Source organism: Schistocerca piceifrons, chromosome 4, assembly GCF_021461385.2.
Source record: "Schistocerca piceifrons isolate TAMUIC-IGC-003096 chromosome 4, iqSchPice1.1, whole genome shotgun sequence".
Taxonomy (NCBI): domain Eukaryota; kingdom Metazoa; phylum Arthropoda; class Insecta; order Orthoptera; family Acrididae; genus Schistocerca; species Schistocerca piceifrons.
Window position 1 is genome coordinate 758,339,274 of NC_060141.1, and position 13,069 is coordinate 758,352,342.

Below are 13,069 nucleotides of genomic sequence, written 5' to 3' on the forward strand. Positions count from 1 at the left end.
ATGATTTCATGTCTTAACGTAGTCTTGCTAACCATATCAAAAATAATCCCAAGAGTTCATAGCGTTATGTTTCTGATATGTAACTTCTGTCGTAATAATGATAAACGAAATGGACAATTTTTCTCAGTTTAAATATCTTTCACAATATGGTAGTTATTAATTTTTGTTTGACTTTTGACAGCTCTCGGATATACACGTATAATAAAGATTTATGCTATCTCCTCAGATTGTAAAATATGATTTGATCGGCTCTGGGTTTTTTTAGATGGTGAATAACTTTGGTCGGAACCAAGAATAACTTTTTCCCCTCATGTCATTTTGATCTTTGACAGATTGTGTTCTTTGTAGGAGGTGTGTTGGGCAACTTCATGGTATACAATATGGAGTGCATCGAGCGTATGGCCTGTTTGAACAAATGCTAATTAATGGGATTAATTGAAAACCCTGCGGTATTGTGACGCAAAAAATAAGATTTGAGTTCATTCACTAGTGCCTGTGTTTGTAATACAACTGTTGCTGTGTCAAGCTGAGGGAACTGCATAGCGAATGTCGAACCAAAGTATATCGAAATTAAAAATGGAGAACACACACTGTGTAGGCAATTGTAAGTATTTGTAAATTATATTGCTTGTTTCTACTGAGTAATTTTTTGTGTTATTGGATAATTTTTCAATGATTTTATTTTTTCTCATTTTGTCGTATTTAAGTTGAGTAATTACGCGTTTTTCATTGAGGTAGATCTTCGGTGTTTCAAGATATGTAGCTTCCTGGTCGCATACAAACAGAAATGTCACATTAATTTTCACCTGTTCAAATACAGCAGTTAATTTGGTGTATTATTTAGAGAGGTAGTGCCTATGGTTTTGAAAATCCGTTGGAATTAGTGAGTTACTATTATTTTCAGTTATAGTTGGGGTTGGGATGTAAATCCGATAGCAATTATCAATGTGTAATTTATTAACTAACATTTCATGCCATTGATATTGCAATTTAGAGCATAGTCAAGCTAGTAGTTGAACTAGGTTGAATCCAACTCTCCCATAAAATTCATGTTGGTTGTAACCGAATTGACCCGTCACTTAAGTTTCTATTTCTTTTGTTGTTAGTGGATGAAATGGGCTTTATTCGATAGCTGTGAATTTTGCAATCAATCATTGTAATACATAGATGGTTGCTAAACAGAGTAGTTACATTTTCTCACCATGTAATAATAAGACAAACATTTTGGTTTATTCAAGTGTCTGAAGAATTTTTTTTTTTTTGCTGTGTTAGTTTTTGGGATTTAGATACTGTACAGAAATTACTCAGTAGGCCTAATGGGTTCATCACATGTAAGTCTCTAAACAGTGCACTAAGTACTTGTTTTCTGATGTTTTGAAACCATTTGTATAAAAGTATATTCCTCACTGAAAGAGTGCCTTTGGGCAAGAGATGAGGATGATATAGATTCACCTAATTCTGTTACTTGTGTGTGTTCTAAAATCATCAACCACACAATGATATGGGTAGATAATTTTCTGGTAGGATTGCGTTGTATGTTGTTTTGAATGTTTGTCACACATTTCCTGTCACAGTTAACAATGGGCAGGCTAGGCAGTGTTATTTGTGAGGTAACAAATGAGCAAACAGATACACTAGTTACCTGCATCTGTTTGTGGCATGCAAATAGTGTGCAATAAGAGTTCATATATTATGAAGCTGAATATTGAATTGGTCATTTGATCACCTATGTTAATTTTTGAACCAATTGTCATAGAGTAGTCAGAAGGTCTTAGAGATGATGTTACTGAATAAAGTAATTTTCTCAAGCTGGTAGCTGTTTTCGGTATTATTCAACTACACTTTGCCCAAAAACTGAGTTACTATTGGATCTTGATCATATTTAAAATTAGTAAGAAAGTCTTGATTGCACAGTCATTGAGTAAAAGTATAACTGGTTCTATCCTCTAGTAGTAGGCCTCCTTCAGATAATGCACCATCCAGATGATGGTAACAACCTGTGCTGACTCCAGTCGCAAAACTGTGCTTTTTTGGATTCCACAGTGGCCTTTATTCTTATTCCTAGATTTAACATGGTCTAATCTGTCATGGCCAGTCTGTAGAGCTATTGTATACGTTGCAAAACAATATAACTTGATTTTTAAAATTGCCTGGCTCTGTGGTAGAACATGGATATTGTCTGCTTGAAACTTTGGTTTTTGAAGACTTTGTCAGTTACTTTGCATATCTATATGGAAAAACTCTCAGTAAATTCTTTAAAAAATGCCTCAAAAAACCTGTCAAATATTAATTTATTTACACGTCTATTTCTGTAGGACCAAATTGAGGAGCAAATCTCAAAGGTCATGGAACGTGTCAGCATATGAAATTACAACATAAAACTAATAATAGATAAAATAAAATGTTCATAAACCCAAGAAAGTCATATGTTTAAGTAAATGTAATCGGCAAACATAAGAATCAGCTTAATTTTTCTAGAAACTCCTCAACAGAATAGGAGTGGCTCATGAGGAAATTCTTCATTTTAGATTGGAAAGTGCGTGGATTACTGCTAAGGTTTTTGAATTCTTGTGGTAGCTTATTGAAACTGGATGCACCAGTATATTGCACACGTTTTTGCACAAGAGTTAAGGAAGTGCGGTCCAAATGCAGGTTGGATTTCCACCTAGTATGAACTGAGTGATAACTGCTTATTCTTGGGAATAAGCTGATATTGTTAACAAGAAACGACAATAAAGAATAGATATATTGAGAGGGCAATGTCAAAATGCCCAGACTAGAGAACAGGGGTCAACAAGAGGTTTGCGAACTTGCACAACATACTGCGTGAACTGCCAGTTTCTGAGCCAAAAATATCCTTTTAGACTGGGAAGAGTTACCCCAAAATATAATACCATATGACATAAGTGAATGAAAATAAGCAAAGTAGAGTAATTTTCGTGTTGTTCAGTTACTTCAGATACCGTTCAAATAATAAAAATAGCATAATTAAGTCTTTGAACAAGATCCTGAACATTCTATGTCAGATTACTATCTATCTGAACACCTGGAAATTTGAACTGTTCAGTTTCACCAATCATATGCCCATTCTGTGAAATTAAAACATCAGATTTTGTTGAATTGTGTGTTAGAAACTGTAAAAACTTAGTCTTACTGTGATTTAGCCTTAGTTAATTTTCTACAAGCCATGAACTTACATCACAAACTACAGTAGCCTATCAGAAACAGAGCCAATGTTGCCCATAATGTCCTTCACTACCAAGCGAATGTCATCAGCAAACAGAAATATTGTAGAATTAGAGGGCATATCATTTATATAAATGACATATCATAACATAAAGTGAAATGTCACCATAGCATTAGCCAAACCAATTTTCAGTAAGAGAATGACAAAAGCTGATAATTTTATCCTCAGTGACACATCTGATAACTTTTGTGACTGGTGTAGTTATATTCTTGATATCAAGATGGGACCTACTACTATAATGTAAGGGTATAGGATTTTGATCTGCAAATGGGAACACTGTCATCACAATTCTTCTGTAATTTTAAATCCAAAATATTGCCCAGACAGGTGTGGTCTCTGTGGGTGGATTGAGAGGGTAAATTGCACTGTCTTAGTAGATTTGTGTTGTAACAAAATCTGTATTCAGATCTCCATGTACTATAACATAGTGTGTCCATGTAGTCTTCTAATACATCTAATGTCGTGTCTAGTTTATCTAAAAATGTATTTGTGATAACGTTAGTTGATTTATAGAAGGATATTATTACTGACTTAAAATTTTCACTAAATATATCAGCAGTTTCAAAGTTCTGTTCAAAGAAAAACATCTAAATCCAGTCTCATAATAGAGCAACTGAGTGACTAGTTAACAGATTGCCACAGCACCTCTGTCGTCATCTCCACCACAAAGAACCGAAGCAGAAGCAGTACTAACAGCAGCAGCTGTAGCAGTACCACCACAGACTAATGTTCAGTAGCCAAATATTCACTTAAGCAAAAAAATATAAAACCTATCCTTTATTTACAATAAATTCTAAAAATTAAAACTCCAGTGATCTTTCTTACTTTGTGATGGCAAATACCAATCTATCATTTCCTTACAGTAAATTCTTTATCTTTTACCACTTTCATATTCAAATTAGCAGTAAATTTTAAGATAAACACTTTTATTCCTTTCAGATTGGACATTTTGGAGTGTGTCTATAGAATCTTTTACACTACTAATCTTGTGGGCTTCTTCCTCTTGCTGCTTTAGACCAAAAAATCATTTAGGCAGAGAGGCTTGAGGGTCTGCTTTCCACCTACCCATGACATGTGACACTGCTTCTTCTTCTTCTTCTTCTTCTTCTTCTTCTGTAGCTCCCTTCCCTCCCTTTGATGGTACAGTTGTTACTGTTGATGCTGCTGTTATGAAATGCATAAGTTTGTGATGGTACTGCTACAGCTGCTGTTGTTGGCACTACTTCTGCTACAGTTGTTTGTGCTGGAGATGTTGGCGTTTTTGCTGGAGTTGGTGCAGATGCTGCAAGTTTTGTTGTTGATACTGATGGTGATAGTGATGCTTTAGCCATTGTGATCTCTAGTGTATCCTCAGCTGTTTACAAGCAGCTACGTATGGATGTGAAACATGGACAATAAATTTGATGCTACAGAAGAATGCTGAAGATTAGATGGATAGACCACATAAATAATGAGGAGGTACTGAAAAGAAATGAGGAGAGGAGGAATTTGTGGCACAACTTGACTAGAAGACAGGATTGGTTGATAGGACACGTTCTGAGGCATCAAGGGATCACCAATTTAGTACAGGAGGGAAGTGTGGAGGCTAAAAATCAGAGGAAGACCAAACGATGAATGCAGTAAGCAGATTCAGAAGGATGTAGGTTGCAATAGTTCTTCGGAGATAGAGGCTTGCACATGATAAGAGTAGCATTGAGAGCTGCACCAGACCAGTCTTTGGACTGAAGAAGAAGAAGAAGAACAGAATGAGATTTTCACTCTGCAGCAGAGTGTGCGCTGATATGAAACTTCCTGGCAGATTAAAACTGTGTGCCCGACCGAGACTTGAACTCGGGACCTTTGCCTTTCGCGGGCAAGTGCTCTACCATCTGAGCTACCGAAGCACGACTCACGCCCGGTACTCACAGCTTTACTTCTGCCAGTATCTCGTCTCCTACCTTCCAAACTTTACAGAAGCTCTCCTGCGGACCTTGCAGAACTAGCACTCCTGAAAGAAAGGATATAGCGGAGACATGGCTTAGCCACAGCCTGGGGGATGTTTCCAGAATGAATGCTGTCAGTATTGCTATAGCTGCTTTTACTGTTGTTGTAACAAAGTTGGAAATTTGTTTGGCTGTCAGTTGCTGACTCAAATCTGTTAAGATGTAAGCCATGCATAGTATCAAACCTGCGACCAATACAGCTGTCTATAGTTTGGAGATTTCTGAAATGAGTGCAAGGACCATTGTGATAAGTTGTACTTGTGGGCATATTGCAGTGTGTGCCATTTGTGTACATGAATTTGTTCAGGTATCTTTCCAGGTATGGTGTGTTCATTTGAGATTCATTTTTATACGTATTATTTGATCCCTATTAAAACCAAAAATCATTTTGGTTTAAACAGTTGCGGTCAGCAGATTTTACTAGCTTCCATATTTTTAATAATGGCTCCTTAGGGGCTCAGCATTCGTTTGGTGGGTACAGGCTAGGAGACCCTGGTTTCCTGAGCTGGGAACTGGTAAGTGTCGCTGGTCCTTTACCGTAAGCTCCAGCTCGCTTCAGTGACCACCATGAGGTGCGGCAATGGGATTTTGTATGTTTCGGAGAATGGGGGCCTTGGCTTCACTGCCTGGACTGCGAGGAATGCACACACACCTATTAAGAAAAAACCCTCAAAGTATGTTAGGTGCCGGTGAAGTGAATGGCTGTGGAGATAAAATAGTCTGGCAAGCAACCCCTGAGGTACCTGCCACCCCTGGTCGTGTAAGGCTTGCTCAGGCATGCAGAGCTCGGTCTGGGTCGATGTTGGTATCCCTAGTGTCTCTTGGTATCACTATGGAACGGTCTCATCAAACAACTACTACTGACGGGACAGGTGTACTGTGAGGTAGTACCTACACCCACTCGTCAGAGAGCTGGGTTGGTCAGTCCCCTGGAGTAGTAGTCTCAGAACAACTTTAACAGGCCATTAGTTGCGATAACACTGTCATTGCAATAAAGAGAATAGGGGAAATGTTTGAGAATGCCTTCACAAGACATTGGAAGGTATTGCTGGGTCCCTAAAAAGTGTTTAAATGACTTCATAATGGAACTCTTCTAGTTGAAACTGCTATTTCAAACCAAGTATCTAAGCTTCTGGGATATGTAAGGCCTTAGGTGACTATCCAGTCACGGCTGTTTTGAATGACACCCTTAACTTTTGGAAAGGCGTGGTTACCTGTTCTGATGTAATCGAGATGGATCTTGCAGAGTTTTGTGGAGAATGGAAAAGTATGGGCATTATTGAGGTGCAGAAATGTATGAGAAGAACCTCTGGTGCATTGGAAAGATCTGGAACATTTATTCTAACGTTTAGTAGTACAGAATTACGTGAACACATCCTTGCAGGCTATCTCTGTCTTAAGGTTCGTTCATTTGTTCCTAATCCGGTGTGACGCTTCGGATGTCAAAGATTTGGCCATACCACTACGGGATGTAATGGGAGGACTGCATGTGGAAATTATGGAGGCTCAGCTCATGAATTGGGCAATTCTTGTACACTTTCTCGGAAATGTAAAAACTGCTCTTGGGATCACCCCATATGGAGCAGCAAGTGTGAGGTTTACAATGAAGAAAGGAAAAGGCAGCAGTTGAAAGTCATGATACACATAATGTGTGGTAAAGCTAAAAAAGCTTTCAAAGCTAAGCAACCTCCAGTTTTTGTTGCTACTTTTGCATTGGCTGTTAAGTACGCAGTCACAAAGTGTGACACCTTCACACAAACTGACCACAGATTCAAGTACGAACACGTTTTTTTTGTGTATCTATGGGAAAACTCTACAGTTGAACCAGAAATCATTCAAAAGCCATCGGTGATGGCTAAGCCACATACTGCTGCCAACCGTCATAAGCCTACCAAGCTGTCTCCTCAACCCAAGCAAACAACTCCCCCCATAAGTAAGGAAAAAGTCTGTCACGAAGTAGTTCAAACTGGCAGTTAAACCTTCGGCCCGGTGAGCTCTCTCCCTCTCAGATGGGAGTTTTACTCCTGAGGATATGGATTTCCAATTGGAGGAACCGGATAGCTGGGCACCAACTAACGTTACCCCTGACCTGGATAAAATACTGCATCTGAGGGAGAAAGGCAAGACTAACCATCGCTAATCAATGGCTCCCACAGGGACACCTGTGTTGCAATGGAATTAAAATGGATACAGATCACATTTGGCAGAATTACACCTCCTGGCCAGGAGAAACTGAACTACATCTGATTGCAAGAAACCCATTTCAAAGTCATACGCACACCTGCATTAAGGGGTTACTCTCTACAGGAAGGACAATATTACCAGAGACAGGGCTAAAGGTGGAGTGTCTGTTCCCATTGATGACAGATGCCACACCTCTGATGTCCCTATTAATATGGCCATACAAGAAGTTGCCATGAAAGTCCTAGCACCATTTAACATCACACTGTGTTATCTGTAGTCAGTGCATCTACATTCCTTGCAGATGCACTGATGGAACTCTTGTGGGCTGTCCCATACCCATTCCTCCCTGTGGGGGGACTTCAGTGCACACAATATGCTGTGGGGCTCAGTATCTCTTGGTGCAGGATTCAAATTATCGAGCAACTTGTCCATTCTGAGACTGTCTGTCTTTTGAACTCGGGTCAGATGACACTTTCCCACAGCTGAGGCTCTTTTTCAGCCGTTGACCTTTGTTTTTGCTCCCCAGCACTCAGTTCAGTGTAAAGAGTCTACAGATTTATATTCTAATGACCATTTCCCAGTGTGAATCCGTCTGCCGACTCTGGTGGTGGTAGACACGAGACCACAAAGATGGATGATTCAGAGGGCAAATTAGTTGCTGTACTATCGACAGGCTATTTTTGAACAAAAGGGTGTGCACAGGGTACAGTAGCCCATATCACCCCCAGTATAGCAATCACCTCAGATGACAACCTGTATCTTGGTGTAATGACTACTGTTGGTTCATGTCCTTGGAGTCTGTCACGACGGCATACGTGAATAAAACGTTCTCAGTTTTCCAGCTGTGTCAATTTGAATAAAATCCTCGAGCTTTCGATAGCCATAGTCATCGGGAATTCACTGACTGCTGGGGCTGCTACAGTTTCTTGCTTGTATAGGCATGATGACAGCATCAGCAACCAATCAGATTGACCCAATGTGGCACACGCACATAAGTCAACCCGGGCAGCTAGCGGAGCTATTGCCCGCGGCAGCACTGGTGATGTCAGGTGGCACCTGCCCCTGGCTGATGATGATGTTATCATGCCTATGTAAGTAAGAAGCCGTAGCAGCCCTGGCAGTCAGTGAATTTCTGAAGACGATAGCGGAGATGGCCATCGAAAGCTTGAGGATTTTATTCAAATTGATGCAGCTGTAAAACCAAGAATCTTTTATTCACTAGTGTTGGTTGGCATTCAGAGCCAGACGAACAGCTCTACGGAATTTCAAACATCATCCATCTACAGAAAACCTTTATGCAAGAGCACATGGGACCCGACTGATAAAAGAACAGAAGAGAGATTCCTGGAAGGAGTTCACAGTATCCATTAATTGGTCCAATTCCACTGCAAAAATTCAGGAATCAGTAAGGTGGATTTCATGCAAGAGCAGTACACAACCCCTTATGGCCTTGTTGAAAAGTGGTCTTGGTGAACTCACCTAGACATGGCATGGCTCATGTTTTAGCTGAACACTTACAGTCCCTGTGTCATCCAGACAAGCTCCTGCATTTCAGGTGTTTCATAGGACTGCATAGATGAGGAAGCTCCATTTCTTCTTGTGTAATAAAGTAGTCTACAACCTTCCATTCTCCTTGTGGGAACTAGAATCAGCTCTGTCTGTGGCCAGAGAGACCGCTCCAAGACCTGATGAGATCCATTATGCCGTGCTCCATCATTTGTGTTGTGAAGTGAAAGGACAGCTCCTTTATGGTTTCAGTTGATCTGATGTGATGGACAGTACCCCATGACTTGGAAGGGGGAAATATTAATTCCATTAATGAAACCAGGCACAACAGTAGCATCCCTAACAGTTACCAGCATGTAGCCTACCCCTTACGAGCTGTATGGATAAGACTCTTGAACACATGGTCAACCACCACTTTGTCTGGCTGCCTGATCCCGAGGTCACCTGAGCTGCCCACAGTGGAGTTTCAGGTGCTGCTGTTCCAATCCTACTGGTGGTGGCAATACAGGAATCCTCGTTACACCGAAACCATTTGGTTTGTGTGTTTTTTGATCTCGAAAAAGCATACAACATTACTTGGTGGCATATCATCTTTTACCAACTTCATGAATAATCCTTGAGGACCGGTGCTTTCAGTATCATGTTGGTGATGCCTTGTCTGATTGCTATTTTCAAGAGAAAGATTAATTATTCATTCCATAGACCCATAAAAGAGGGAATCCTCCTGGGTGTGGAACATGTTAGATAAACACATTACAAAAATGTAAGTAGAAAAACTTGTTTCATTAATTTTAATGATCCTCAGTCAATAAACAGTAAAATTATGTACATGAATTAAATTTAAACTTCTAATATTTACAGGTTTAATACTCACATCTGCTTTCATTAAATCCATCATTCAGACATTTGCTAGTTTCTTGGCTACTACAACCAAGTATTGTCAAAAATTAAAGTAAATTGTTCATTTCAGTGATCCTCAGTTAAGAACAGTCAGATTATATACAAGATTTAAAATTAAACTTCCACTATTTACAGACTTAAATCTGCTTTCCATACATCCATCATTCACACAGTAGGTAGTTACTTGGCTGTTACAACCAAGTATTGTCAAAAATTAAAGTATGATAAATTTTCATTAAAATGGTCTACTGCACTTGTTGAGAAACTGATGGATAGAATAGGAGGAGTTGACCACCAAAATTCTTTTAAATTATGTTAAATTGTGCCTTGTCTGAAACTAAACTCTTAAGGGTTGCTGGTAACTTATTAAAAATATGCGTTGCTGAATACTGGACTCCTTTCTGGGCAAGAGTAAGTGATTTTAAATCATAATGTATATTGTTCTTATTCCTAGTATTGATACTGTGTACTAAGCAGTTAGTTGGAAAAAGATGTATTATTTACAACAAACTTCATTAAGATATAAATATACTGAGAAGCTGTGGTTAACATGCCCAGTTCTTTGAATAGGTTTCGACATGATGGTCTTGGATTTACACTACTCATAACTCTTATTATACGCTTCTGTACTCTAAAATGTTTTTCTCAGTTTGTGGAGTTACCCCAAAATATGATACAATATGACATGATGGAGTGAAAATAAGCAAAATATGCCAGTTTTTTTATACTTATATCCCCTATGCTTGACATCATTCGCATTGCAAACACAGACTTGTTTAGGTGCTTTATCAGTTTGTTAGTATGTTTCTCCCAACTGAATTTATCATAAAGTTGTAATCCCAAGAATTTTACACTCTCAACTTCTCCTATTTCCATGTCGTCATATTTTATACACACACCAGAAGGAAATCTGTTGTACGTTCTGAACTGCATATAGTGGGCCTTTTCAAAGTTTAATGGCAGTGAATTGGCTATGAACCACTTATTAATGTCAGTAAAAATTTGATTAGCTGCCCTTTCTAAATTTATATTTGATTTACTATTTATTGCAATGTTTGTATCATCTGCAAATAAGACAAACTTGGCATCTGGTAATGTAACAGATGACAGGTCATTAATATACACAAACAGTAGTGGGCCTAGTATGGGACCTTGGGGAACACCACATGTAATTTCTTCCCAGTCAGATGATGTCTGATTCGCTTACTGCTGAAGTGTTACGTAATGACACCCTTTGTTTTCTATTAGTAAGATATGACTGAAACCACTTTGCAGCACTACCAGTGACACCATAATATTTTAATATTCTTAAAAGAATGCCGTAATTCACACAAACGCTTTTGACAGGTCACAGAATATGCCAGTTGCCTCTAATTTGTTGTCCAATGAATTAAAGACATTTTCGCTGTAAGTGTAAATAGCTTTCTCAATATCAGAACCCTTAAGAAACCCAAACTGTGACTTTGACAGTATGTTATTTTCATTAAGCTGCTTAAGTAGACACTTGAACATAACCTTTTCAAAGATTTTTGAAAAAGCTGGCAAAAGTGAGAGCGGTCGGTAATTTGACGGCATTTCTTTGTCCCCTTTCTTGTGGAGAGGTACAACTTCAGCATATTTAAGCCAGTCCGGGAATGTTCCTGTGACAAGTGATTACAGAAATAACTTAAGATATGACTAAGCTCACATGAACACTCTTTTATTAACTTTGTTGATATGTTGTCATAACCACTAGAATGCTTTGATTTCAAGGACTTTATGATGGATTCTATTTCTTTGGGTGAAGTAAGTGCCAATTCCATTTTACTGAGATTGCTTGTGTGCACTGGTCTCAGATATTCCATTGCATTATTTACTGAACTTGACAGCCCAATGCTATCCGCAAGAGAGACAAAATACTTGTTTAAATGGTTTGCAAAACATGTGTTTGTTACCAGGGTTTCATTTATTTTTAGAGTTATTTATTCCTCCTCATTTCTGGTCCTACCTGTCTCTGACTTAACTATATCCCATATTATTTTTATTTTATTGCTTGATGTATTTATGTTCTTATCATAATGCAGGTGTTTAGATTTCTGGACACTCTTCAATATTTTGCAGTAATTTTTGTAATGAGTTATAATGCTAGTATCAAAGGTGTCGCTGTGTACCAGATAGTTTCCTTTTTGTCTCACATGATATCTTTATCCCTTGTGTGATCCATGGTTTCTTATTAGACTTTCGCTTAATTTGAGTTACCTTCAGGGGAAAGCAATTTTCAAATAAGGTGCTAACTTTTTTAATGAATGTTTTGTGTTTTCCATTTGTGTCTTGGATGCTGTAAACATCCATCCAATTAATTTCTTTGAGCAATCTCCTAAATTTCTCAGTTTTTGACTGTTTTATTGGCCTTCTGTACTCAGTTCTGGTAGATCTTTTACCCTGACAATTTTCAAAATTTAATGTTAGGTGTTGCATGTTATGGTCAGATAGCCCATTTACTACTGTTTTTGTAATGTGGATTAGTTGCCTAGAATTGTCTATAAATATGTTATCGATGGCAGTCTTAGAACATTTGTATACCCTAGTTGGGAAGTTTACAGTAGAAATTAAATTGAATGACAATGTAACTGATTTCAGTAACTGTTTACTGACAGTGTTTTTCAGGACATCTACACTCCTGGAAATTGAAATAAGAACACCGTGAATTCATTGTCCCAGGAAGGGGAAACTTTATTGACACATTCCTGCGGTCAGATACATCACATGATCACACTGACAGAACCACAGGCACATAGACACAGGCAACAGAGCATGCACAATGTCGGCACTAGTACAGTGTATATCCACCTTTCGCAGCAATGCAGGCTGCTATTCTCCCATGGAGACGATCGTAGAGATGCTGGATGTAGTCCTGTGGAACGGCTTGCCATGCCATTTCCACCTGGCGCCTCAGTTGGACCAGCGTTCGTGCTGGACGTGCAGACCGCGTGAGACGACGCTTCATCCAGTCCCAAACATGCTCAATGGGGGACAGATCCGGAGATCTTGCTGGCCAGGGTAGTTGACTTACACCTTCTAGAGCACGTTGGGTGGCACGGGATACATGCGGACGTGCATTGTCCTGTTCGAACAGCAAGTTCCCTTGCCGGTCTAGGAATGGTAGAACGATGGGTTCGATGACGGTTTGGATGTACCGTGCACTATTCAGTGTCCCCTCGACGATCACCAGTGGTGTACGGCCAGTGTAGGAGATCGCTCCCCACACCAT

General features: G+C 39.1%; 1 protein-coding gene across 1 annotated transcript in view; it reads left to right on the forward strand.

Annotated features, from left to right (window-relative positions):
* Window positions 1–343: 343 nt before the first annotated feature.
* LOC124794893 overlaps window positions 344–13,069 on the forward strand; it is a 55,722-nt gene continuing 42,996 nt past the window's right edge. Inside the window, exon 1 of the mRNA XM_047258592.1 lies at window positions 344–604. Coding sequence (XP_047114548.1) covers window positions 547–604 — 58 coding nt within the window. The 5' untranslated portion in view covers window positions 344–546. The remainder of the gene's footprint in view (window positions 605–13,069) is intronic.